This window comes from Mustelus asterias, chromosome 12 (genome assembly GCF_964213995.1).
Source record: "Mustelus asterias chromosome 12, sMusAst1.hap1.1, whole genome shotgun sequence".
Classification (NCBI taxonomy): Eukaryota; Metazoa; Chordata; class Chondrichthyes; order Carcharhiniformes; family Triakidae; genus Mustelus; species Mustelus asterias.
In genome coordinates this window covers 58,047,823-58,074,487 of record NC_135812.1, presented here as the reverse complement: position 1 = coordinate 58,074,487, position 26,665 = coordinate 58,047,823, and the positions used below count along the sequence as shown (strand labels likewise).

General features: G+C 49.2%; 1 protein-coding gene across 1 annotated transcript in view; it reads left to right on the top strand.

Moving 5' to 3' along the window:
- Positions 1 to 2,718: 2,718 nt before the first annotated feature.
- Positions 2,719 to 26,665, top strand: part of LOC144501936 (proton channel OTOP3-like) — a 44,900-nt gene continuing 20,953 nt past the window's right edge. Inside the window, exons 1-3 of the mRNA XM_078225968.1 lie at positions 2,719 to 3,076; positions 5,634 to 5,770; positions 17,534 to 17,592. Of these exons, the coding sequence (XP_078082094.1) occupies positions 2,719 to 3,076; positions 5,634 to 5,770; positions 17,534 to 17,592 (554 nt within the window). The remainder of the gene's footprint in view (positions 3,077 to 5,633; positions 5,771 to 17,533; positions 17,593 to 26,665) is intronic.

The window sequence follows — 26,665 nt, the reverse complement described above, 5'->3', positions numbered from 1 at the left end:
TCCCTACAGGAGAGACATTACAGATCCAAGTGGACGAGACAGGTCCCACTCTTCCTGTCCTGGGCTCGATCTACATGATCCAAGCTGACAGGATGAGGCATTACACCCCCAACTGGGCTTGATCTGCGCTTTGCCTTAGGGCAGATAGAAAGAAGCTATTTCTATTGGTTGGGGAGCCCAGGACGTGGAGACAAAGTTACCATCAGAGCCAGGATATTCAGGGGGACATAAAAAAGACAGTCGATGCTAGCTCAATAAATCATTTTAAACCTGCAATATTTTGGCCATAGACGGGTGGTTAATCTCCTGACGAGAGTCAACATCTAAAACACTGAGTAATTCACCTAAATGTTTCTACTGAAAAACCCTAAAGCCTGTTCCTGCCCATTCAGTCAGATTACAGCTAATCTGTATTTTTACTTCAACCACCTGCCTTGCCTCCCGGAAAGAAAAGGCCCTGATGGTGTTTTAAACAATTGCTTGAAGTGAAGCCTCAGCGTAACCTCATCGACTTGTATCAAATGCAGGATCAGCAAACTACACTTGATCTTAGCCAAAAGGCCGAGAAGCATTGTGACAGGTAATTGCGATTTCATTATCTGATTGACTCAATGACACTCCTTTTGTCTGCGCAGAGTTAAGGTGCATTTAATCGCCACTCAACACCTGCGGGAGTTGCATTTACAATCGGCCACGACCGGTAGGAGCTGTGATTTGGATCTATTAGGGCAAATGAATTTGACTTTGTAATAAATGTCAACTCCCTCCATAGGCACAGGATGGAAGCTGTGTACATGCTCAGTGTTGTGATGTGTACTTTACCAGGGGTAAGGGTTGTCAGTGCACTTTAGGTCTATTTTTGTATTTGATGAGATTGTTCCCCAGTCAGAACCCACTGGAAATAATTCATTCATCATTGGCAGCACTTTGAGAGTTGTGGAATTTTAATTCTCTGCTCTTCTTATCGACAGCTGGGTCTCCAATTCACTAGGTTTATTCTGACATGGAATCCGGATCTAATGCAGTCAGTGTGAAGGGCCTTGGTCCTCGGCACAGGTTAGAGAGTGGCAGCTATATGCCAGGCTGGCTTTCAGAAGGGTGATGTGGAGATGTCAGCGTTGGACTGGGGTAAACACAGTAAGAAGTTTAACAACACCAGGTTAAAGTCCAACAGGTTTATTTGGTAGCAAAAGCCACACTTTCAGAAGGGTGCCAATTGTCCAATGAAGGGTGCTGAGGTGATTGGCATTGGACACGGGAAAATTCCAGAATTCTCACTTTCGCCTCTGGGCTGAATGTCGCTGATGGGGATTGATGGATTGTTGTTCTGGGAGCTGCCCAGGGATTTGGAGCATTGGGGAATTGGGGTTAAGATACAAATCATCCATAATTTAGTTGGGGGACAGTTTGAGGGATATTCACATTTTTATTCTCTCTCTCCTATTCTTCCTTGGTAGCATGCTCCTTAAAGGGCAAACTCTTGGAGGGTCATTGGCCAATCAGGCCAGAGCGCACAAATCCTGGAGTTGAGGGCGGGATTTTCCAGTTCGGAGTCTGGAGTGGTGGAGTACGGTCACTTCGATCTCCCTCTCTGTAAATAGTTACTTACCTTAATAAACCATTCATTGGTTAGTCTACTTGGTGTTCACAGTCTTTGCAAGATCTTACACTCCCCTTCCTTCCTCCCTCCTGCCCTTCCTTATTCTCCCTCCCTCCCGCCTCACTCATTCTCTCGCTCTCCCTCCTATTCTCCCCATTCCAACGATGGCCACCCAGTGATGGGGGTGGGATCGCTGACTAATGTTGCCCCTTGGCTCAGAGACACCGCCATCCGCATCAGGACAGATTGTAGAAGCTTGGCTCGTATGTCCCTGTGTGACACAGACTGCAGAGTGACCTGATCAACATGCTTATACTGTTCAAAGTGGTTCAATCGAGTGGAGGCAGTGACACTATTTCCTTTGCTGTGGGAGTTCAGGAGGAGGGAGTAGAAGCTTTAAAATTAGGGCTGGACCAGGTGGGGGTGATGTCAGGACACGTCTCTTCACACAAATGGAGTGGAAATCTCTGGAACTCACCTCCCCTAGAAAGCCGATAGTGCTGGGGGCACAATTGGTGTTTTCAAGACTGAATTTGATGGATTTTATTTGGAATAGCCTCTTACTGCTTCTGTTTCTGATGTTTCCAAAAGGAGGGTAAATTGAGTTACCCAGGCCCTCTCCCTGTAACCCTATGTATTTACCCTGTTAATCTCCATGACACGAAGGGTCAATTTAGCATGGCCAATCAACCTAAACACAAATTTGGAGTGTGGGAGGAAACCTGGAGGAAACCCACACAGACACAGGCAGAACGTGTAAACTCCACATAGACAGTGACCTGAGGCTGGAATCGAACCCGGGTCCCTGGCATTGTAAGGCAGCAGTGCTAACCACTGTGCCGCCCACAGAATGGAGAAAGGGGCTTGATGGGCTGAATGGCCTCCTCCTGTTCCGAGGCCCCTATGACTCAGAACAGCCCAGCAATCAAGGCTGGGGAACTGTAGCTGCTGATGTGAGGGTGGAGAGAATGATTCAATCTCCGACTGTGTGTCCAGTAGGAATGTGACTAGTCTCTGTTTCCCTTAGTATTTTACAGGTGCTTCATCGCTGCTTGACCTTTGCTCTTTGTCACTCTCCAATGACAGCAGCAGAGCTCTGATCTCCGAGAGTTCAGAATATGGCGGAGAGAGAGGAAGCAGGGACAGCTGCCAATGGGGTTGAGGTAAATCTGCCTCCGAAACAGGTTTTGCAGAAGTTGCAGAGTGAGCCTGAACGGGAGACAGCTCCCCAGAGTCCAACAACATCGGAGAAAAGTGGCAAACTCCTGTCTGGGCTCCTGGCCATCAACATCATATTTCTAGGAGCTGCTTTCATCCTGAGTGGCATCTTCAACCAGGCTTCTGTGCCAGGAAGCAGTGTCCTGATTCTCCTAATGGTCCTCAGTGCCCTGGCTGTGGGCTGGATGTTGTTTCATGAATTTGCTGCCCACTCAGTCCCTCACCAAGACCTCCATGCTGGTGCCATCTGGCTAAGGGGTGAGTGAAGAGGTTTTACCTGTCAAATTTTAGCAGTTTAAAATTCAGAGATCTGGTTTGGTCCAGGGTTGTTCAAGGACCTTCCGTTGAGGAGGTGGTGGACCTCAGTGGAGGAGGGAGAGACGGGAGGAATAGCAAGGAACAGAGGTATGGGAAGGAATACCTGGTGAGGAAGATCACAAAGCTGTCAGTATTTCTTCGCCCAGAAGTGAGTAAAGGGAAGTTTCCGGCAAGTTCAGCGAGAGTGGTGGGATTATTATTTCAACGTTCCCATTCCCTGCTGTGCCTAGCTGAACGTTTGATGCTCATGCAGTGAAACCCATCTCCATAAATATCTCCAAAGATTTAGCCAGTGTCTAAGTCCATGAGGAACACAGGGGCTAGGATTCTCTGACCTCACCCGTGGCTGGGATTCTCCGGTCCCACTGCAGGGAATGAAGTTTTGGCTGAGCGTCAAATTCTCCGTCCTCGCTGGCAGCGGTGGCAGGGCAAACGAGATCGGAGAATTCCGACCAGGATCGCCAACACATTCCTAAAACTTTCAACATTTGACCCAACAATTGTCCCACCCCTTTAACCCACCCCCATATCAGTGACCGACATCCCCCACCCCCCATAATGCCCTCCCACAACACCCACCCCCACAACACTCCCCCCACAACACCCTCCCCACAACACGCACCCCCACAACATCCCCCCACAACACGCACGCCCACATCCCTCACAACACGCAACATCCCCCTGCCCACAACACTCCCCCCAAAACCCCCCCCACATCCCCCACAACACACCCCCCACACACAACACCCCCCCGCCCACAACACTCCCCCCACAACTCCCACCCAAAGCCCCCGACAATACCCCCCACAACTCCCCCCCACAACACCCACCACAACACCCACCCCAACAACATCCCCCCCAACCCATCCCCCCACAACACCCACCCCAGAACACCCCCCACAACACCCACCCCCACAATACCCACCCCAACACCCCGCCTACAACACCCACCCCACAATACCCACCCCACAACACCCCCCCCACAACACCCACCCCAACGCCCCCCCACAACACCCATCCCAATGCTCCCCCAACACCCCCCCACAACACACCCCTCACCACCTACCCCACAACCCCCCCCCACACAACATCCACCGCCACAACACTCTCCGCCACAACACTCACCCCCACAATACCCACCCCCACAACACCCCCTCACAACACCCACTCCCACAATGCCCACCCATAATACCCACCCCCACAACACCCTCCCCCACAACACCCTCCCCCACAGCACCCCCCCACAACACCCTCCCCCACAACACCCTCCCCCACAACACCCTCCCCCACAACACCTCCTCACAACACCCACTCCCACAATGCCCACCCATAATACCCTCCCCCACAACACTCTCCCCCACAACACCCTCCCCCACAGCACCCCCCCACAACACCCTCCCCCACAACACCCTCCCCCACAACACCCCCCCACAACACCTCCTCACAACACCCACCCCCACAACACCCACCCCCACAATGCCCACCCCCACAATGCCCACCCCCACAATGCCCACCCAAACCCCCAACACCAACTGATAATTGAGCAGTATCTCCTTTATCTGATTGGCTGTTTCTTGACCAATAGCCAAACAGCCTTCTGGTCTATATTTTGATACTGAATAAAATGTTAAAGAGACTTTTCCTTTTTTGTGTATTTATCATTTTTCTCCTGATTACTGGGAGCTATGACAGGGAATCTATCATTTAAGTTTTTAAGTTTATTTATTATTGTCACAAGTGAAGTTACTGTGAAAATCCCCAGGTCTCCACACTCCGGCACCTGTTTGAGTACACGGAGGGAGAATTTAGCATAGCCAATGCACCTAACCTGCACATCTTTCAGGCTGTGGGAGGAAACCGGAGCACCCAAAGGAAACCCATGCAGACACGGGGAGAATGTGCAGACTCCACAAAGATAGTGACCCAAGCTAAGAATCAACCTGGGTCCCTGGCGCTGTGAGGAGTGCTAACCACTGTGTCACCATGCCACCCAAATTTCTGAGCTCCTGGACAATTCTGGAAGGTTGGCAACACAAACATGCCAAAAGCTGTGACCTCTGACCCAGGTGGTGACCTCGTACACCTGAGAAATCTGCGATTTTAATCTACAGTAGCAGTCCCTGTGTGAGCCATGGCTCCGTTGGCACCATGTCCAGCTCTGACTCGCAATGTTCTCAGTTCACTTCCCACTCCAGGGCTTAATCACAAGTTCAAGGCTGACACTCCACTGCAGTACTAAGGGAGTGCTGCATGGTTGGAGTTGTCTGACATCTCATCTGCTGGGCTGAGATGTCAGACCAAGGTCCCATTGGCCTGTTCAGGTGAATAGAAAACAGGAACAGGAGTAGGCCATTCGGCCCTTTGAGCCTGTTCCGCCATTCATTATGATCGCGGCTGCTCATCCAGCTCAGTAGCCTGATCCTGCCTTTCCCCCCACCGTGTCCTTTAATCCCTATAGGTACTGTCAATCTCAAATGTTATCTTGCTCTGGTTTCAGGGGCAGTGTTGCTGTTTGGAATCTGCAGCGTTGTGCTTGATGTTTTCAAGATTGGATACTTCTTTCAGAAGAGCGATGGTTTTGGAACAGTGAAGGTTGTCTATCCCATTGTGGAAGCTGTCTTCATAAGTGTACAGGTCAGCATCTTCTCAGTAACCATTGCTTACAGCTCACAGCAGAATCTCCCCGCAATACGTAAACCAGACAGAGTCAAATCCTTTTCTTATTTGTCAAAGAATATTTTTGTAATCATCTACATACATTATAAATAGACAACTGGGAGGTTACATTGTCCAAAGCAAAATGCATTGTTTGGTGATTGACTTTCTGGTGGCCTGTGTTTGATTCATGAACTGAGAGGATATGTTACTATTAGGTTGGATGAATTGAATGATTTTTTAAAAAAATTCACTCCTGGGATGTGGCAAAGTCCATCACTAATTGCCCTTGGGAAGGTGATGGTGAGCTGCCTTCTTGAACCACTGCAGTTGATATGATGTAGATACATCCACAGTGCTATTACGGAGGGAGTTCCAGGATTTTGACCCAGCGCCAGTGAAGGAACGCCAATACATTTCCAAGTCAGGATGGTGAGTTACTTGGGAGGAACTTCCAGGCAGTGTTCTCATGCACCTGCTGCCCTTCTTGTAGCTGGTAGGCACAGTAAGTAGTCTCACAACACCAGATTAAAGTCCAACAGGTTTATTTGGTAGCACGAGGTTCCGGAGCACTGCTCCTTCATCAGGTGAGTGAAGAGTGTTCACAAACAGGGCATATATAGACACAAACTCAATTACAAGATAATGGTTGGAATGCGAGTCTTAACAGGTAGTCAAGTCTTTACAGGTACAGACAATGTGGGTGGAGAGGGAATTAAGCCAGGACAGTTAGTGAGATTTTGCAAGCCCAGGCAAGTCGTGGGGGTTACAGATAGTATGACATGAACCCAAGATCCCGATTGAGGCCGTCCTCATGTGTACAGAACTTGGCTATCAGTTTCTGCTCAGCAATTCTGTGTTGTCGTGTGTCGTGAAGGCCGCCTTGGAGAATTTATAATCAGTCTCTAACTGCTTCATTCTTCCTACCAAAATGTATTACCTCACATGTATCTGTGCTGAAATTGATTCGCCAATCACATGCCTATTCTACAGGTTTATCGATGTCTTGTTGACTTTAACCTGATCCTCCTCTGTATTCACTCCCTCCAATTTAGTGCAAGTTTTGACATTGGGACCTGGCAGTTACCATGGTGACTTGATGTTATCCTTAGCTGATCTCCTCCAGTGAGAGGACAGGGATCGGAATCGAGGCTGGGAAATATTGTCTGCTTTATTTTAAACCGGAACACTGGGAATAACAGCAGCAGCTGAGTGTGGTGAACCATAGATGGTTACCACTATGGATACTGAACCATAGATGGTTAGCACTATGGGTACTTGTAGATATGTTACTGTTGTCACTGTTGGGGTTAGGGTTGGGGTGTTCTACCTGTTGATATTGTTCTGTGGTACACTCCAGTTGGCTCCGCCTACCTGTAGTAGTATAAAGGTCACTGCACTGCCTGGTGACCCTTTAGTCTGGGATTGTATTGTTATATGGTGTGCTCCATTCTTGTTACTAATAAAAGCCTTTATTTCCCGGGTACGATCAACCTCCCGAGTGATTTAATCGCGCATCAATTTTATTAGTAACAATTTTGGTTAACAAAAAAAAACCATGGAGCAACTGTTAAAACCCGATCGACTGACCTTAGATCCGCGTGCAGCTGGAGCGTCGAACACTTTCGACCATTGGTTGAAGTGTTTTCAAGACTATATCGAGGCCTCAACAGCCATTCAAAACGACGCCGATAGACTGCGGGTTCTCCACGCAAGGGTAAGCGACACTGTATATTCAACAATCCGCGATGCCCAAGACTACACAGGGGCCATCGAACTACTTAAGAAACTGTACAACAAACCGCCAAACGAGATTCATGCTCGACACCTTCTAGCCACTCGACGGCGGCAACCCGGTGAAACGACGGGACAGTACCTGTGCGAACTTCAGCAGCTAGCCAGAGCCTGCAATTGCAAGCCAGTGTCGGCGACCCAGTATACTAATGATTTGATCCGAGATGCGTTCGTGGCGGGAATCGGCTCATCCTATGTTCGCCTGCGGCTGCTAGAGCAAGGTAACTTAGACCTAGCTAAGACGGTGGAATTGGCTGACACGATGGAAACGGCCTCCAGAAGTCTAGAAACTTACCCCACCGACCACGTGGGAACATCGTGGCAAGTACAGCCACCGACTCAACACTACCCAGCGGCTGCGAGAAATTGCGCGATCATGCCTTCAATCTCGGACCTGACGACGGCGGCAGCTCCAGGAGGCCCACGGTGCTATTTCTGTGGATTGGCGAAACACCCTCGGCAGCGATGTCCAGCCAGAATGGTATTTTGCTCCGCGTGTGGGAAGAAAGGGCACTATGCCAAAGTGTGCAGAGCTAAACCACCCTCGAAGCCTAGCAGTGCGGCGTGTGATTCTCCAGAATCTGTCTCCCTGTCTCCGGCTTCATCGAGGTCTTCCACCACGTGCGGTTCACGAGCACCGCCATTCCTGACGACGACGGCGCAAGACGCGTGCGACCTGCAGGTGCCGCCACTTTCAGCGCCACCGACCACATGCGATCCATGGACGCAGCCATTTTGGTCGGCACCGACCGCAGACGACCAGCAGGGGTCATCATCATCAACCATCTCAGCTGCTTGCAGTTGCACTCAAGGGTCAACGGTGGCATCGGTCATCCTGGACCAGGCCAAGCCTCACAGACTCGACAAGTCCATGATGGGCAGAGAGGTAAATGGACGCCTATTACATTGTCTGTTTGACAGCGGGAGCACGGAGAGTTTCATTCACCCTGACACCGTGAAACGGTGCGGTCTTCGAGTACAGACTGTCAGACAGACAATTTCTATGGCGTCGAGGTCCCGATCTGTTACCGTGCTTGGGAGCTGCGTGGTCAACCTAATGGTGCGGGGCACAGTTTATGAGAACTTCAGGCTCCTCGTGTTACCGCACCTTTGTGCTCCTATACTCCTGGGACTAGACTTTATGGTCCAGCTCAGGAGTGTAACCCTGCAGTACGATGGGCCACTCCCTCCACTTTCAGTGGGAGAACAGCAGCCTCCAAATTGTCCAGCGCGCTCCACGTGCAGTCTCTCAACACTCAGAATCACCCCGCCATCTTTATTCGAGAATCTCGTGCCAGGCTGCAAGCCCATCGCAACTAAGAGCAGGCGTTACAGCGCTGAGGATCGGATCTTTATTCGATCTGAGGTTCAGTGGCTCCTCAGGGAAGGGATCATTCAACCTAGCACTAGCCCATGGAGAGCACAAGTCGTGGTGGTTAAAACTGGAGACAAACCCCGGATGGTCATAGACTATAGTCAGACCATTAATAGATACATGCAGCTGGACGCGTATCCTCTCCCGTGCATATCTGACATGGTCAACCAGATTGCGCAGTACCAGGTGTTCTCCACCATTGACTTGAAGTCAGCTTACCACCAGCTCCCCATTCGCCCAGAGGACTGAAAATATACGGCCTTTGAGGCGGATGGTCGTCTCTACCATTTCTTAAGGGTCCCCTTTGGCGTCACGAATGGGGTCTCGGTCTTCCAGCGTGCAATGGACCGAAAGGTGGACCAAAACGGGCTACAGGCTACCTTCCCGTACCTGGACAACGTCACTATCTGCGGCCATGACCAGCAGGACCACGATGCCAATCTCCTACAGTTTTTACGCACTGCGTCTCGCCTGAATCTAGCCGTCTAGCTATTCTCGGATACGTGGTGGAAAACGGGGTCCTTGGTCCTGATCCAGACCGTATGCGTCCCCTCCTTGCACTTCCCCTACCCACTAGCATCAAAGCACTGAGAAGATGCTTAGGCTTCTTCTCGTATTACGCACAGTGGGTTCCCAATTATGCGGACAAAGCCCGTCCGCTCATAAAGTCTACCTCTTTTCCCCTGGCAGCAGAGGCTCGCTTAGCCTTTGAAGGGATAAAAGCTAACGTCGCGAAGGCCACGATGCACGCTGTTGATGAGTCCATCCCCTTTCAGGTGGAGAGTGATGCATCTGACTTCGCCCTGGTCGCCACACTTAACCAAGCGGGCAGGCCCGTCGCCTTTTTCTCTTGCACCCTCCAAGGCCCTGAAATTCGGCACTCCGCGGTGGAAAAAGAGGCTCAGGCCATTGTGGAGGCCGTTCGGTATTGGCGCCATTACTTGGCTGGGAAACGATTCACCCTGCTCACGGACCAGCGGTCTGTGGCGTTCATGTTCAACAACACGTTATGGGGTAAGATCAAAAATGATAAAATCTTGAGGTGGAGAATCGAACTCTCCACCTACAACTATATCATGTACCGTCCGGGGAAGCTCAATGAGCCCTCAGACGCCCTGTCGCGTGGAACATGTGCCAGTGTGCAGGAGGATCGGTTACAGGCCCTCCACAACGATCTCTGCCATCCGGGGATCACTCGGCTCTTCCATTTCGTAAAGGCCCAGAATCTACCCTACTCAGTAGAGGATGTCAGGTCAATAACCCGAAGCTGCCAGGTATGTGCTGAATGCAAGCCACACTTCTACCGACCTGACAGGGCACACCTCATTAAGGCCACTCGCCCTTTTGAAAGACTGAGTGTGGATTTCAAGGGCCCCCTTCCTTCGACAGATCGGAATGTGTACTTCCTCAACGTGATTGACGAGTACTCCCGATTCCCTTTTGCCATTCCCTGTTCAGACATGACCGCTGCCACGGTTATTAAAGCATTGCGGGATCTTTTCACCCTGTTTGGTTACCCCAGCTATATTCACAGTGATAGGGGCTCGTCGTTTATGAGTGACGACTTGAGGCAATACCTGCTCTCAAAAGGGATTGCCTCAAGTAGAACTACGAGTTACAACCCCAGGGGTAACGGGCAGGTTGAAAGAGAAAATGCTACAGTCTGGAAGGCTGTCTTACTGGCGTTGAGGTCTAAGGGTCTTCCAGTCTCCCGTTGGCAAGAGGTACTTTCTGATGCGCTCCATTCAATCCGGTCCCTCCTGTGTACGGCAACCAACGCTACCTCACATGAGTGGATGTTTACCTTCCCTAGGAAGTCTTCCTCTGGGACCTCACTGCCGTCTTGGTTGACGTACTCAGGACCTGTCCTCCTGCGGCGGCATGTTAGGACCCGCAAGTCTGACCCTTTGGTTGAACAGGTCCATCTCCTCCACGCCAACCCTCAACATGCCTATGTGGCATATCCTGACGGGCGAGAGGACACAGTCTCTATTCGAGATCTGGCGCCTGCAGGGGACTTGGAAACCCCTGTCGCTCCCGCACCCCTGGTTAGGGACCCCTTGACCTTTATCTCCCCTCCTGACACGGCACGGGCTGTATCGGGGCCACCACTTAATCCTCTTACTCCCGTGTACAGCTTGCCTGAGTCCAGGAGATTGTCGCCACCTCGGGGCGTGCTCGAGTCCAGGAGGTTGTTGCCACCTCGTGGTCCACCTGTCCGTGAGGAACTGGAGGAGTCACTGGACACCGCCTTGGAGAGAGGGTCATCACGGTCACCAGAACCGGCGCTACCGCCAGTGTTGAGGAGGTTGCAGAGACGGTGCGGCCCTCCGATACGACTGAACTTGTGAATATATGGACAGTTCGTACTGTTTTGTTTGTTTGCCCCACTGGCCTTTGTTTTAAAGGCGGGGTGAATGTGGTGAACCATAGATGGTTACCACTATGGGTACTGAACCATAGATGGTCAGCACTATGGGTACTTGTACATATGTTACTGTTGTCACTGTTGGGGTTAGGGTTGGGGTGTTCTACCTGTTGGTATTGTTCTGTGGTACACTCCGGTTGGCTCCGCCTACCTGGAGAAGTATAAAGGTCACTGCACTGCCTGGTGACCCTTTAGTCTGGGATTGTATTGTTATATAGTATGCTCCATTCTTGTTACTAATAAAAGCCTTTATTTCCCGGGTACGATCAACCTCCCGAGTGATTTAATCACACATCACTGAGCTAACGGAGCCCAGCAGAGAGACATTCTTCAATCAGAGTTAGAAATATAGGCCACATCTTCACAGAAAGTCTGGGTTTATCTCCACCTCTACAATCATCCAATCAACCCCTGCATTTCCTCACTCAGGTTACATAAAGACAAGATGTGGAGATGCCAGCGTTGGACTGGGGGTAAACACAGTAAGACGTCTCACAACACCAGGTTAAAGTCCAACAGGTTTATTTGGTAGTAAACGCCACCAGCTTTCGGAGCGCTGCTCCTTCGTCAGGTGAGTGGGAGTTCTATTCACAAACAGGGTACAAAGACACAAACTCAATTTACAAAATAATGATTGGAATGCGAGTCTTTACAGGTAATCAAGTCTCAAAGGTACAGACAATGTGAGTGGAGAGAGCGTTAAGCACAGGTTAAAGAGATGTGTATTGTCTCCAGACAGGACAGTTAGTGAGATTTTGCCCAAGCCCAGGCAAGTCATGGGGGTTACAGATAGTGTGACATGAACCCAAGATCCCGGTTGAGGCCGTCCTCATGTGTGCGGAACTTGGCTATCAGTCTCTGCTCAGCGACTCTGTGTTGTGTGTTGTGAAGGCTGCCTTGGAGAACGCTTACCCGAAGATCAGAGGCCGAATGCCCGTGACCGGGCAGAGTCCTGTCTGGAGACAATACACATCTCTTTAACCTGTGCTTAATGCTCTCTCCACTCACATTGTCTGTACCTTTAAGACTTGATTACCTGTAAAGACTCGCGTTCCAACCATTATTTTGTAAATTGAGTTTGTGTCTTTATATGCCCTGTTTGTGAACAGAACTCCCACTCACCTGACGAAGGGGCAGCGCTCCGAAAGCTAGTGGCTTGTGCTACCAAATAAACCTGTTGGATTTTAACCTGTGATGCGCGTCAATAAGCACATGGAATCAAGGCTTCGGTATTGAAGGCTTTAATAAAGTAACAAGGGAACTACTAACACGAATACACCAGTTCAGACTGAAGGGGTCCTGCCGGAGCAGGGGGTCTTATACCCTGCCACCGGAGGCGGGACCCCACTGGAATGTGCCACGATAACTCTCATAACAGGTAAACACCCTAACCCAACAACATAGTACAACCCCCACAGTAATAACACCCGAGCCCAACAGTAACATGGTAACAAACCCCAGTGGTGAACCAACGATGGTTCACCACATTCACCCCTCCTTTAAGAACAAAAGGTGGCGGGGTGGACGAAAAACAGGTCATATAACAGACAATAACAGAAAAGTCACAGGATTCACAAGTCCAGACGGTCTGAAGGACCGCACCGACGCTGCGATCTCCTCAACACCGGTTGCGAAACCGGAGCAGGTGCCGATCTCTTCAACACCGGTTGCGAAAACGGAGCAGGTGCTTGTGGTGGCGCTCTTAAAGTAACGTCTGGCTGTCCCCTCAAGGACTCCCGGGCCGGCCGGCCCTGGTGAGGCGATGGTGCAGGGGATCCTGGAACGTTTGGTGGTAGTGGTGGTGGTGATGATGATGGTGGCGCCGATCTCCGAGTCTCAGGCAAGCTGTACATGGGAGTAAAAGTGTTATGCACTGGTCCCGGTGCTGACCGCGCCACGTCTGGGGAAGTAATGAGGAGTAGTGGATTTGTGACTGGGGGAATAGGAGCGACAGGGGTTGCTACGTCCCCTGCAGGCGCCAGGTCTCTAATGGAGACAGTGTCCTCTCGCCCGTCAGGATATGCCACATAGGCATACTGAGGGTTGGCGTGGAGGAGTTGGACCGGTTCGACCAAGGGGTCGGACTTGCGAGCCCTCACATGGCGCCGCAGAAGGACGGGTCCTGGGTACGTCAACCAGGCTGGCAATGAGGTCCCCGAGGACGACTTCCGAGGGAATGAGAACATCCTCTCGTGGGGAGTAGCATTGGTTGCCGTACACAGGAGGGAGCGGATAGCATGGAGCGCATTTGGAAGGACCTCCTGCCAACGGGAGACTGGAAGGCCCCTGGATTTCAGTGCCAGTAGGACAGCCTTCCAGACTGTAGCATTCTCCCTTTCCACCTGTCCGTTACCCCTAGGGTTGTAGCTCGTGGTTCTACTAGAGGCAATCCCGAATGAGAGCAGGAATTGCCTCAAGTCGTTGCTCATGAACGACGAGCCCCTGTCGCTATGAATGTAGCAGGGGTACCCGAACAGGGTAAAAAGTTCACTGAAAACCTTGATGACGGTGGCAGTTGACGTGTCCGCACAGGGGAAAACAAACGGAAACCGGGAATACTCGTCTATTATATTGAGAAAATAGACATTCCGGTCCGTTGAGGGAAGGGGGCCCTTAAAATCCACACTCAGCCTCTCAAAAGGGCGAGTGGCCTTGACCAATTGTGCCCGGTCTGGTCGATAAAAGTGTGGTTTGCATTCTGCGCAAATCCGACAGCTTCTAGTTACTGACCTGACATCCTCCACCGAGTAGGGCAGGTTGCGGGCTTTGATGAAGTGGTAGAGTCTGGTGACTCCAGGATGACACAGATCATTGTGGAGAGCCTTCAAGCGGTCCTCCTGCATGATGGCGCATGTTCCACGCGAGAGGGCATCCGAGGGCTCATTGAGCTTCCCTGGACGATACATAATATCGTAATTATAGGTGGAGAGCTCAATTCTCCACCGCAAGATCTTATCGTTCTTGATCTTGCCCCTCTGCGTGTTACTGAACATAAACGCCACGGATCGTTGATCCGTGATCAGGGTGAACCGCTTACCTGCCAGGTAATGGCGTCAGTGTCTGACTGCCTCCACAATGGTCTGAGCCTCCTTTTCCACCGCTGAGTGCCGAATTTCTGGGCCTTGAAGGGTGCGGGAAAAGAACGCGACGGGCCTGCCTGCCTGGTTTAGTGTGGCGGCTAGGGCGAAGTCAGATGCATCACTCTCCACCTGGAAAGGGATGGATTCATCCACCGCGTGCATCGTGGCTTTCGAGATGTCGCTCTTCAAAACCTTGAAGGCCAATTGGGCCTCCGGCGTAAGTGGGAAGGTCGTGGACTTAATGAGCGGACGAGCTTTGTCCGCGTAGTTGGGGACCCACTGTGCATAATATGAAAAGAACCCGAGGCATCTCCTCAGTGCCTTCGTGCTAGCGGGCAAGGGAAGTTCAGTGAGTGGGCGCATACGGTCTGGATCAGGGCCAATGACCCCGTTTTCCACCACATATCCGAGGATGGCTAACCTACGCGTACGGAATACGCACTTCTCCCTGTTATAGGTCAGATTCAGGCGAGATGCAGTGCGCAGAAAGTGTTGGAGATTCGTGTCGTGGTCCTGCTGGTCATGGCCGCAGATGGTGACGTTATCCAGGTACGGGAAGGTAGCCCACAACCCGTTCTGGTCCACCATTCGGTCCATAGCACGCTGGAAGACCGAGACCCCATTGGTGACACCAAATGGAACCCTGAGGAATTGGTATAGACGACCATCCGCCTCAAAAGCCGTATATTGTCGGTCCTCTGGGCGGATGGGGAGTTGATGGTAGGCGGACTTAAGGTCTATGGTAGAAAACACTCAGTACTGCGCAATCTGATTGACCATATCAGAAATGCGCGGGAGAGGATACGCATCCAGCTGCGTGTATCTATTAATGGTCTGACTATAGTCGATGACCATCCGAGGTTTGTTCCCGCTTTTGACTACCACGACCTGCGCTCTCCACGGACTAGCACTGGCCTGTATGATCCCTTCCTTGAGGAGCCGCTGAACCTCAGATCTAATAAAGATCCGGTCCTCAGCGCTGTAACGCCTACTTTTAGTAGCGATGGGCTTGCAGCCAGGTACCAGATTTTTAAAAAGGGATGGTGTCGTGATCTTCAGGGTGGATAAATTGCACGCGGGGCGCTTTGGGCAATTTGGAGGCTGCGGCTGATTCCCTACTGCCAGTGAAGGGAGTGGCCCACCGTACTGTAGGATCACACTCTTCATGTGGACCATAAAGTTTAGTCCGAGGAGAATTGGCGCGCAAAGGTGAGGTAACACAAGGAGCCTGTATTGCTCGTAAACTGTGCCCTGTACCTCAAGAGTTACCATACATCGTCCTTGGATCGGTACAGACCGGGACTGTGATGCCATGGAAATTGTCTGTTTGGCAGGGAGAACCCGGAGTCCACACCTTTTAGCAGTTTCAGGGTGTATGAAACTTTCGGTGCTCCCACTGTCAAACAGACAATTCACAGTTCTGCCACTAACCTTTACCTCCATCATAGAATGTTCCAGTCTGTAATGCCTGGTCTGATCCAGAGAGATCGACGCCACCGTTGGCCCCTGGGCGTCACTGCATGCTGCCGATGTGGATGCTGAGGACCCCTGCTGGTCGCTGCTGCATGCTGCCGATGTGGATGCTGAGGACCCCTGCTGGTCGCTCCTAGTCGTCGTGGACCATGATGGCCGCCCCCATGGATCGCACGTGGGCGAGGGCGCCAAGCGCAGCGACTCCTGGTGGTCTTCCTCCTCCTCTGTCTGCCACGATGGCACCGTCCTGAGATCGCACGTGGTCGGACCTCGTGGGTACTGCGACGCCGAAAGAGATGGTCTCCGTTCTGGAGGGTTACAAGCTGCACTGCCGTTTTTAGGTTTGGACCTGCAGACTTTGCCGTAGTGGCCTTTTTTACCGCACTGGCTGCAGATTGCCGTTCTTGCCGGACACTGTTGCCGTGGATGCTTGGCCCCTCCACAAAAATAGCATCGCTGGCCACCTGGAGCTGCCGCCGTCGTCGAATCGGTCTGGGAGCGCGGGTTCGCGGGGCAAGGAGGGAGCAGAGCTTGCTCCAACCACGTTGACTGCACGTGGTCCTCGGGGTACAGCGCCAAGCTCTTCAACGCCGCCTCCAACCTCACGGCCATCCCCATTGCCTGGGTCAAGTTGAGTTTCCCCTTTTCTAGCAATTTAAGCCTGATGTACGAGGACCCTACCCCTGCTACGAACGCGTCTCGGGCGAGGTCGTACATATACTGCTCGGCGGAGACGTCCTTACAGTCGCAACCCCTGGCAAGTTGCAGGAGCTCATTGGCATAATCCTCTATGGTTTCGCCCGACTGCCGACGTCGTGTAGCGAGGAGGTAACGAGCATGTATCTCGTTGGGTGGCATAATGTACCTATTCTTTAGGAGCTCGACGGCACCCTGGTAAGTGGGAGCTGCACGAATGGCTAGGTAAATCGTGTCGCTTACCCTCGCGTGGAGGACCTGGAGTCTATCACTGTCCGTAGTGATAGCTACCGAGGCTGCCAGGTAGTCCTCAAAGCACTTCCACCAATGGTCGAATGTGTTAGCTGCACCGACCGCACGTGGGTCCAGTGTCAGACGATCCGGTTTTAGAATCTGTTCCATACTCTCTGGTTTTTTTTCTTCTTGTTGCACAGTTGTGAGTTTTCTGTTTACTTTATTAAATTGATGCGCGTCAATAAGCACATGGAATCAAGGCTTCGGTATTGAAGGCTTTAATAAAGTAACAAGGGAACTACTAACACGAATACACCAGTTCAGACTGAAGGGGTCCTGCCGGAGCAGGGGGTCTTATACCCTGCCACCGGAGGCGGGACCCCACTGGAATGTGCCACGATAACTCTCATAACAGGTAAACACCCTAACCCAACAACATAGTACAACCCCCACAGTAATAACACCCTAGCCCAACAGTAACATGGTAACAAACCCCAGTGGTGAACCAACGATGGTTCACCACAACCTGGTGTTGTGAGACTTCTTACTGTACATAAAGACAAGACAGAGTATCAGTTACTGTGGAGGAAAGTAACTGCTTAGTTAAAAGCAACAATTGAAGCTGAGAGAATAATTTCTGCCTATTCTTTTATTATTTTCAGACCTACTTATTGTGGTTTCACTCAAAGGATTGCTACCAAATACACCGTAATATCACCAGGTAGGCAATGCTTTTCAATTCCTCGGAATGATATTTCAGATGAGGAATACAATGTCCCAGTGGAATGGCACACAGCTTTCATTCCTGGAATCCAGAGCAGCGGGATGGAGGGTCCCCCCTTCTCTGTTGACTAAAAAGGTCTCATTTAAAATGATCTTGTACAGATTCAGCCAGTTACAGTGGCGAACTGGACACAACTTGTTATTAATTGACATTGACTTAACACTGTAATTCTAAGAGGAATGTTTAGTGTGATGTACCATTAAGTTCTCTCTCCTCAGCACCTATTAGCTACAGGAACTATCTCCTCAGTCCCTCACCAACACTGTCACTTTCTGCCTAAAACTAAACCTCACTTGGAAGTCCGAAGTGAAAGGAATTAAAGTTAATGGTCAGTGAACCACAGGCTATACATGAGCAATTTCCCCATTGCTACCTCCCCACGCTGCCCCCCCCCCGCCCCCACTCCACCCCCACCAAGCCCCAAGAAATGAGGAAATGGGGCTTCAAGCTAGGATCATCGAATTGGACAATTCACTCTATCTCCCCAAGCCTAAGAACGACCCATTAGGGTAGATGACAAAAATCTTGATAAAAGAGATCAGCTGAGGGATGGCAAATAGAAACCTTCTAAATAAAGAAAGGTTTTAACTGAGAAAATGTTTCATCTTGTGGGAAAGGACATAACCGGTGGCCATCAATATAAGATAATTAAAAACTCTTTACCTAAAGAACACTGAGAATGTGGAATTGACTGTCAAAGTCACAGACTCTCCCAGTTGAGAATGAACTGATTTATATACTTTATATACTCTTGCAATGATTCCCTTACCCTTCCCGAATTGGGGACAGCTGTGCTTAATTATCAACGTACAGCTGTATTCCATTGCAACACAAGCTCAGCATTAGGGGGTGGTGGCGTAGTGGCATTGTCACTGCACCAGTCATCCAGCCACTCTGGGGAACCAGGTTCAAATCCCATCAGGGTGATGACCATGAAACCATTGTCCTTCAGCATTAACACTCGTAGTGTGTGAAGCAAACAGCATAGGTGCATTTAGGGGGAAGCTAGACAAGCAATTGAAGGAGGAGGGACAGAAGATTATGATGATGAATATAACTGAGAATAGGTGACAGGAGGCTCAAAGGGAACATAAATCCCAGCATGGACTGGATGGCCTGTCTCTGTGCTGTACACCCTATGTAAGGAGGTAAATTCCAGAGCTTAAGACTTTTACAATAAAAGACACAACATAGTTGATGGGTCGAAGGGCCTCTTCTGCATTGTATAGTTCTTACTGGTCATCAGGGATGTACAGGAAAGCAGAAGTAAAAAAGTGCAGAGATCTCGGAGATTACAGAGATATTGAGGGACATGATAAGTTTGACCCCTTCAGACACTCCCTGAAGGCTGAATCCAGTGTGACAGCCTCATTCAAAAAACAATATTGAATTGGACAGAACCTACACATAGGATCTCAATCACCAATCAAATCTATTGTTAAATGTTAACATAGACTCGGCTTCAATCACTAACCTTCCTCCGGAATAACCTCGCCACCCTCTGTGCAAAAAGGGTTATCCTGCTCTCCAGCCTAAATCTGTTGTGTCTAATCTTCAACCTACTCCCTCTCATATTAAACCTCTCAGTCCCTCAAAACAGCCTGTTTCCATCTGTCTCCATTACTGTTCCCACATCCCTCTCACCAAGAGGACTTCAGAATTCAGTGAGATTATCATCCCTTTCGCAGTTCTACATTTCATTCATGACATGATGTCCATTTCCTCCCAGTCTACTGGTTCTGAACACCCTCTGCCCTCTGAATATTAAACCTCTCACTAATTTATTTGACTCTACCTTTAACGAGTGCCTGGACAGTCTACATTAGATTCTGATTGGTTTTATGGTTTTATGGGAATGGTAGTTTACTGGGAATGTTACTGGATCAGTAATCCAGAAGCCTGGATGCGAGCTCAAATCCCATCACCACAGCTACCAAAACTACCAGATTGCTGTAAAAATCCAGCTGGTTTACTGATGCCCTTTAGGGAATGAAATCTCCTGCTGTTACCTGGTCTGGCCTATACATGACTCCAGACCCACAGCACAGTGGTTAACTTCTAACTCTGCCTGAAATGGCCGAGCGAGAAACTCAGTTGAAACCGCTACAGAAAACTTGTAAAAGTATACAACTGGATAACCACCCAACATCGACCTAGACACCGGAAAGTGATACTCTCTGCAAGTTGATCTTGTGAGGTCCTCCCGATTAACATGGGGACATGTATAAAAATTGGAAGAGACAATTCAATCAATATCCCTGCGTAGTCATTCTCTCCAAATCATACCTTACAGATATTGTCCCAGACACCACCACCATCATCATCCCTGGGAACTTACATAGAATCCCCACTGTGCAGAAAGAGGCCATTCAGCCCATCAATTCTGCACTGATACTCTGAAAGAGCACAGAACCATAGAACATTACAGCACAGGAACAGGCCTTTCAGCCCTTCTTGACTGTGCTGAATCATTTTTCTGCCTAGTCCCACTGACCTGCACTTGGACCATATCCCTCCACACCCTTCTCATCCATGTACCTGTCCAAGCTTTTCTTAAATGTTAAAAGTGAGCCCGCATTCACCACTTCATCTGGCAGCTCATTCCACACTCCCACCACTCTTTGTGTGAAGAAGCCCCCCCTAATATTCGCTTTAAACATTCCCCCCTTCACCCTTAACCCACGTCCTCTAGTTTTTTTCTCCCCTAGCCTCAGTGGAAAAAGCCTGCTTGCATTCACTCTATCTATACCCATCATAATTTTATACACCTCTATCAAAGCGGTAGATGTGGTTTATATGGATTTTAGCAAGGCGTTCGATAAGGTCCCCCATGCAAGGCTTCTAGAAAAAGTGAGAGGGCATGGGATCCAAGGGGCTGCTGCCCTGTGGATCCAGAACTGACTTGCCCAAAGGAGGCAGAGAGTGGGTATAGATGTGTCTTTTTCTAAATGGAGGTCGGTCACCAGTGGTGTGCCCCAGGGATCCGTTCTGGGACCCTTGCTGTTTGTCATTTTCATAAATGACCTGGATGAGGAAGTGGAGGGATGGGTTGGTAAGTTTGCCGATGACACGAAGGTTGGTGGGGTTGTGGATAGTCTGGAGGGATGTCAGAAGTTACAGAGGGACATAGATAGGATGCAAGACTGGGCGGAGAAGTGGCAAATGGACTTCAACCCAGATAAATGCGTAGTGATCCATTTTGGCAGGTCAAATGGGATGAAGGACTACAATATCAAGGAAAAGACTCTTAGGACTCTTAGGAGGATCAGAAGGACCTTGGGGTCCGGGTCCATAGGACTCTAAAATCGGCCTCGCAGGTGGAGGAGGTGGTTAAGAAGGTGTATGGTGTGCTGGCCTTTATCAATCGAGGGATTGAGTTTAGGAGTCCGGAGATAATGATGTAGCTATATAAGACCCTCGTCAGACCCCACTTGGAGTACTGTGCTCAGTTCTGGTCGCCTCATTACAGGAAGGATGTGGAAGAGATTGAAAGGGTGCAGAGGAGATTTACAAGGATGTTGCCTGGATTGAGTGGCATGCCTTATGAGGATAGGCTGAGGGAGCTCGGTCTTTTCTCCTTGGAGAGACGTAGGATGAGAGGAGACCTAATAGATGTAAATAAGATGTTGAGAGGCATAGATCGGGTGGACTCTCAGAGGCTTTTTCCGAGGGTGGAAATGGCTGCTACGAGAGGGCACAGGTTCAAGGTGCTGGGGGGTAGGTACAGGGGAAATGTTAGGGGAAGTTTTTCACACAGAGGGTGGTGGGCGAGTGGAATCGGCTGCCGTCAGTGGTGGTGGAGGCAAACTCAATAGGGTCTTTTAAGAGACTCCTGGATGAGTACATGGGACTTAATAGGATGGAGGGTTATAGGTAGGCCTAAATGGTAGGGATATGTTCGGCACAACTTGTGGGGCCGAAGGGCCTGTTTTGTGCTGCAGTTTTTCTAAGTTTCTATGTTTCTATCAAATCTCCCCTCATTCTTCTACGCTCCAGCGAATAAAGTCCTAATCTAGAATCATAGAAGAGTCATAGAAACCCTACAGTGCAGAAAGAGGCCATTTGGCCCATCGAGTCTGCACCGACCACAATCCCACCCAGGCCCTATTCAATCTCTCTCTGTAACTCAGTTTCTCAAGTCCCAGCAACATCCTTGTAAACCTTTTCTGAACTCTTTCAACCTTATTAATATTCTTCCTGTAATTAGGTGACCAAAACTGCACACAATACTCTAAATTCGGCCTCACCAATGTCTTATACAACCTCACCATAACATTCCAACTCTTATACTCAATACTTTGATTTATAAAGGCCAATGTACCAAAAGCACTCTTTACGACCCTATCTACCTGTGACGCCACTTTTAGGGAATTATGTATCTGTATTCCCAGATCCCTCTGTTCTACTGCATTCTTCAGTGTCCGACCATTTACCTTGTATGTTCTACCTTGGTTTGCCCTTCCAAAGTGCAATACCTCACACTTGTCTGCATTAAACTCCATCTGCCATTTTTCAGCCCATTTTTCTAGCTGGTCCAAATCCCTCTGCAAGCTTTGAAAACCTTCCTCACTGTCCACTACACCTCCAATCTTTGTATCATCAGCAAATTTGCTGATCCAATTTACCACATTATCATCCAGATCATTGATATAGATGACAAACAACAATGGACCCAGCACTGATCCCTGTGGCACACCACTAGTCACAGGCCTCCACTCAGAGAAGCAATCCTCCACTACCAGTCTCTGGCTTCTTCCATTGATATGGAGATGCCGGCGTTGGACTGGGGCAAACACTGTAAGAAGTCTAACAACACCAGGTTAAAGTCCAACAGGTTTATTTGGTAGCAAAAGCCACTCGCTTTCGGAACAGGCTGTCCCTTCATCAGGTGGGTCTTTGTGCCCTGTTTGTGATCAGAACTCCCACCCACCTGACGAAGGGACAGCCTGTTCCGAAAGCTAGTGGCTTTTGCTACCAAATAAACCTGTTGGACTTTAACCTGGTGTTGTTAGACTTCTTACTGTGTTTCTTCCATTGAGCCAATGTCTAATCCAATTTACTACCTCTCCATGTATACTTAGTGACTGAACCTTCCTAACTAACCTCCCATGCGGGACCTTGTCAAAGGCCTTACTGAAGTCCATGTAGACAACATCCACTGCCTTCCCTTCATCCACTTTCCTGGTAACCTCCTTGAAAAACTCTAATAGATTGGTTAAACATGACCTTCCCAGCACAAAGCCACGTTGACTCTCCCTAATAAGTCCCTGTCTATCCAAATATTTGTAGATCCTATCTCTTAGTACTCCTTCCAATAATTTACCTACTACTGACGTCAAACTTACCGGCCTATAATTTCCCGCATTACTTTTTGAGCCTTTTTTAAACAACGGAACAACATGAGCTATCCTCCAATCATCCAGCACCTCACCCGTGGATACAGACATTTTAAATATATCTGCCAGGGCCCCTGCAATTTCAACACTAGTCTCCTTCAAGGTCCGAGACTTACCCTGTCCGGTCCTGGGGATTTATCTACTCTGATTTGCCTCAAGACAGCAAGCACCTCCTCCCCTTTAATCTGTATAGGTTCCTTGACCTCCCTACTTGTTTGCCTTATTTCCATAGACTCCATGCCAGTTTCCTTTGTAAATACGGATGCAAAAAACCCATTTAATATCTCCCCCATTTCTTTTGGTTCCATACATAGCCGACCACTCTGATCTTCAAGAGGACCAATTTTATCCCTTGCTATCCTTTTGCTCTTAATATACCTGTAGAAGCTCTTAGGATTATCCTTCACCAATAATGTAGGGAGGAGTTATACAATAAATGGCAAGGTCATCAGGAGTATAGAAACACAGAGGGACCTAGGTGTGCAAGTCCACAAATCCTTGAAGGTGGCAACACAGGTGGAGAAGCTGGTGAAGAAGGCATATGGTATGCTTGCCTTTATAGGACGGGGTATAGAGTATAAAAGCTGGAGTCTGATGATGCAGCTGTATAGAACGCTGGTTAGGCCACATTTGGAGTACTGCGTCCAGTTCTGGTCGCCGCACTACCAGAAGGACGTGGAGGCGTTAGAGAGAGTGCAGAGAAGGTTTACCAGGATGTTGCCTGGTATGGAGGGTCTTAGCTATGAGGAGAGATTGGGTAGACTGGGGTTGTTCTCCTTGGAAAGACGGAGAATGAGGGGAGATCTAATAGAGGTGTACAAGATATGAAGGGTATAGATAGGGTGAACAGTGGGAAGCTTTTTCCCAGGTCGGAGGTGACGATCACGAGGGGTCACGGGCTCAAGCTGAGAGGGGCGAAGTATAACTCAGATATCAGAGGGACGTTTTTTACACAGAGGGTGATGGGGGCCTGGAATGCGCTGCCAAGTAGGGTGGTGGAGGCAGGCACGCTGACATCGTTTAAGACTTACCTGGATAGTCACATGAGCAGCCTGGGAATGGAGGGATACAAACGATTGGTCTAGTTGGACCAAGGAGCGGCACAGGCTTGGAGGGCCGAAGGGCCTGTTTCCTGTGCTGTACTGTTCTTTGTCTGCCAAAGCAACCCCGTCTTCTTTTAGCCCTCCTGATTTCTTTCTTAAGTCGTTTCTTGCACTTTTTATACTCCTCAAGCATCTTATTTGCTCCCTGTTGCCTATACATGTCATACAACTCTTCTTTATCAGAGTTCCAATATCCCTCGAGAACCAAGGTTCCTTATTCTTATTCACTTTGCCTTTAATCCTGACAGGAACATACAAACTCTGCACTCTCAAAATTTCTCCTTTGAAGGCCTCCCACTTACCAATCACATCCTTGCCAGAGAACAGCCTGTCCCAATCCACGCTTTTTAGATCCTTTCTCATTTCTTCAAATTTGGCCTTTTTCCAGTTTAGAACCTCAACCCGAGGACCAGATCTATCTTTATCCATGATCAAGTTGAAACTAATGGCATTATGATCACTGGAACCAAAGTGTTCCCCTACACACACTTCCGTCACTTGTCCTAACTTGTTTCCTAATAGGAGATCTAATATTGCATCCTCTCTAGTTCGTACCTCTATATATTGATTTAGAAAATTTTCCTGAACACATTTTACAAACTCTAACCCGACTAGACCTTTAACAGTATGGGAGTCCCAGTCTATATGTGGAAAATTAAAATCCCCTATCACAAATTTATGTTTCCTGCAGTTGTCTGCTATCTCTCTGCAGATTTGCTCCTCCAATTCTCGCTGACTATTGGGTGGTCTATTATACAATCCCATTAATGTGGTCATACCTTTCCTGTTTCTCAGCTCCACCCATATGGCCTCGGTAGACAAGCCCTCTAATCTGTCCTGCCTGAGCACTGCTGTAACATTTTCCCTGACTAGCATTGCCACCCCCCTACCCTTCATCCCTCTGCCTCTATCACATCTGAAACATCGGAACCCTGGAACATTGAGCTGCCAGTCCTGCCCCTCCTGTAGCCAAGTTTCACTAATGGCTATAATGTCATAATTCCATGTGTCAATCCACACTCTCAGCTCGTCTGCCTTCCCCACAATACTCCTGGCATTGAAATAGACACACCTCAGAAGATTATTACCACCACACACAACCCTTCTATTTGTGATTTTGCATGAACTATTAACATCATTTATTTTCATCCCCGCTCCACTATCTGCTCTGGCATTCTGGTTCCCATCCCCCTGCAAATCTAGTTTAAACCCTCCCCAATAACACTAGCAAACCTCCCTGCAAGTATATTGGTCCCCTTGTAGTTCAGGTGTAACCTGTCTCTCTTGTACAGGTCCCACCTGCCCCAGAAGAGATCCCAATGATCTAAATAAGAACATAAGAAGTAGGAGCAGGAGTAGGCCATCTAGCCCATCAAGCCTGCTCCGCCATTCAATAAGATCATAGGTGATCTGATAGTGGGTTCAGTTCCACTTACCCGCCCGCTCCCCATAACCCTTAATCCCCTTAATGGTTAAAAATCTATCTATCTGTGACTTAAACACATTTAGCGAGGTAGCCTCCACTGCTTCATTGGGCAGAGAATTCCAAAGATTCACTACCCTCTGGGAGAAGAAGTTCCTCCTCAACTCTGTTCTAAATTGACTCCCCCGTATTTGGAGGCTATGCCCCCTAGTTCTTGTTTCCATTGTAAGTGGAAATAACCTCGCTGCTTCTACCCTGTCTAGCCCCTTCATTATCCTATATGTCTCTATAAGATCTCCCCTCAACCTTCTAAACTCCAATGAGTACTGGCCCAGACTCAATCTCTCCTCATAATCTAACCCCCTCATCTCCGGAATCAACCTGGTGAACCTTCTCTGTACCCCCTCCAAAGCTAATATATCCTTTCTTAAATAAGGGGACCAAAATTGTACACAGTACTCTAGGTGCGGCCTCACCAGTACCCTGTACAGTTGCAGCATGACCTCCCTGCTTTTATACTCCATCCCTCTCGCGATAAAGGCCAACATTCCATTTGCCTTCTTGATCACCTGCTGCACCTGCAAACTGAGTTTTTGTGATTCATGCACAAGGACCCCCCCAGGTCCCTCTGCACAGTAGCATGTTGTAATTTTTCACCATTTAAATAATAGTCCATTTTACTATTATTCCTTCCAAAGTGGATAACCTCACACTTACCAACGTTATACTCCATCTGCCAGATCCTTGCCCACTCACTTAGCCTATCCAAATCTCTCTGCAGACTCTCTGCGTCCTCCACGCAATTTGCTTTCCCACTCATCTTTGTGTCATCTGCAAACTTTGTTACCCTACACTTGGTCCCCTCCTCCAGATCGTCTATGTATATGGTAAATAGTTGAGGCCCCAGCACCTGCCACTAGTCACTGATTGCCAACCGGAAAAGCATCCATTTATTCCGACTCTCTGCTTTCTGTTAGAATGCCAATCCTCAATCCACGCTAACACTTTACCCCCAACTCCGTGTACCTTTATCTTATGCAGCAACCTTTTGTGAGGCACCTTATCGAATGCCTTCTGGAAATCTAAAT